At 35.7% G+C, this 1,968-nt stretch overlaps 1 protein-coding gene across 1 annotated transcript; it reads right to left on the bottom strand.

The window, feature by feature from the left end:
* Positions 1 to 10: 10 nt before the first annotated feature.
* Positions 11 to 1,956, bottom strand: C922_05861 (hypothetical protein; the record flags this gene model as incomplete). Its single annotated transcript, XM_008821432.1, has 2 exons — positions 11 to 28; positions 190 to 1,956. Coding segments are annotated over 2 exons (1,785 nt in total), but the record flags the coding sequence as incomplete, so codon positions are not given.
* Between the last annotated feature and the right edge of the window lie 12 nt (positions 1,957 to 1,968).

Raw genomic sequence — 1,968 nt, 5'->3', positions numbered from 1 at the left:
CTTTAGAGAACTAACTTCTACTTCCAATCTTGGCTGGCTGAACCTCTGAAATCCTCCACTAAAGTTGGCTCTGATCTCCAATGTCCGCTGATAAAACGTGTTTTGCTTCTTACGCAGGCCATTTCTTAGTAGGGTTTCCCCCTTCTTTATATAAAGAGATTTTTGGGGAACATTATTATCCCCTTTTACATGCAAATCCCTCAATGGATACTCTTCCCTTGATAAAGTGCTTCTACTTCTAACGTCATCCATAGAATCTGTCTCTGCTTCTGACTTCCTTCTCTTTGACATATTAGTTCGCTTTACAGATTGCATTATTCTATGCATTTCATTATCTCTCGTTCTATAAATTTCTGCTCTGGATAAATCTTTTTCACAACATCTATCTTCCGTTGTATCGTATGTATAATCATGCACTTGTTGTTCTGATTTCTCCCTCATTGTATAAGTGTCCTTTGCTACCTTTAATTTTCTATGCATATTCTTTTCGTTTGTTATGTAAATATATTTTTTGGAGTTATCTTCTTTTTTCGTTTTCGTGCTTTCTCTTATATCATCTAAAAAATCAGCATTTTCTTCTCCATATTTTTGAAAGGATAAGGGAATTTTCCTGACAGACTTCAACTTGCTCTGAAATTTCCCTTCTGTTTCTATGTGATCTTCCTTGACTGAGCTATCTTTTTGCGATGCATCATACTTTCTGTATGCATCATCTCTTGTAGAACAAAAATCTTCCGTCTCAGATTTCCTCCTGGACCTTACATCGCCTCTATGTGTAGAATAATCTGAACTTCTGTAATACTCTGCTCCGGAAGAATCATACTTTCTCCATGTTCCTTCTTCAATAGTTGCATCAACTTTACTTGACGAATCACCCTTTTCTAGGCCTCTCTTCTTTGTATAAGAATGAATGCTACTCAAAGAATCGTCCTTTTCCATTGGTTTCCTCTTACTAATTACATCAGTTGGTCTCGTAGTATTAACTTTATTGCATCCTGTATTTTTCGTGATTATGTTACGTGAGCTGAAGGAATCATCTTTTTCAGGAAATTCTTCCTCATTAATTCTATCAATTGCGCTGAGGGAATCACCTTTTTTCCATGATTCCTTCCTATTCCTGATTCCAACTGAGCTCAAACACCTATTTCTTGGTGATAATTTCCCCTTAGAAATAGCCTTGGCTCCTTTCAAGTAATGTCTTTTTTCGGACGGCTTGGTTGTTTTCATTGCATCTTCTTTTGCTGCCGATCGAATTTTTTGCAGTTCTTCCCATTCGAAGACAGCTTCATCTGTTTTCATGTAATCCGATTTTTTCAAATATTCGTCATTCTCCACTATATGGATTTGGTCTGCAGATTTAACTTCTGGTAATGTTCCACCTTTGGCATTTTCTTTCTCATCTTTTTTGATAAATTCATCTGTTTTCAATAAAATATTTTCAACTGTTACGACATCCTTCCTTGGCAAATTTTTCCTCTCTGTCGGTTTATCTTCTTCCGTTTCATCATTTATTTTTGCATATTTGCCTGAGCCTAATTCTTCGGATTTGACATGTCCTTTTCTTTCTAGAGATTCGTGCAACTCATATAAGCCACTAGCTCGAGATAATCCAACTCCCTGTGCAGAATTAACTTTTCCTAGCACTTCAGTTTTAGCGGCTTCTCCATCTCTTCTTATAGGTTCGTATAATTGAAAAGAATCGCTTTCTAGATTTATAGTTGATGTATTTAGAGCATCAATTTCCTGTCCTATGTCATTTGGTTCTTGGGCGTTGATTTCATTTATAGTAGTCTTTTTCTTTAGAATTTGGAACCTATCCGCTTCTTCTTTTTTCAAAGATCCTAATTCTTTAAGTAATTCACTATCTTCTGTTAAAACAGCTTTCTTTGGAGCATCAATTTTTTGCTCTCCTGAAAATATTTCTTTAATATCATCTTTATTTAGAGTATCACCTTCCTGTACTGATTC

This window comes from Plasmodium inui (assembly GCF_000524495.1).
Source record: "Plasmodium inui San Antonio 1 unplaced genomic scaffold supercont1.273, whole genome shotgun sequence".
NCBI classification, from domain to species: Eukaryota; Apicomplexa; class Aconoidasida; order Haemosporida; family Plasmodiidae; genus Plasmodium; species Plasmodium inui.
Note: the sequence above shows the minus strand (reverse complement) of the source record. Positions and strands in the feature narration are given on the sequence as shown.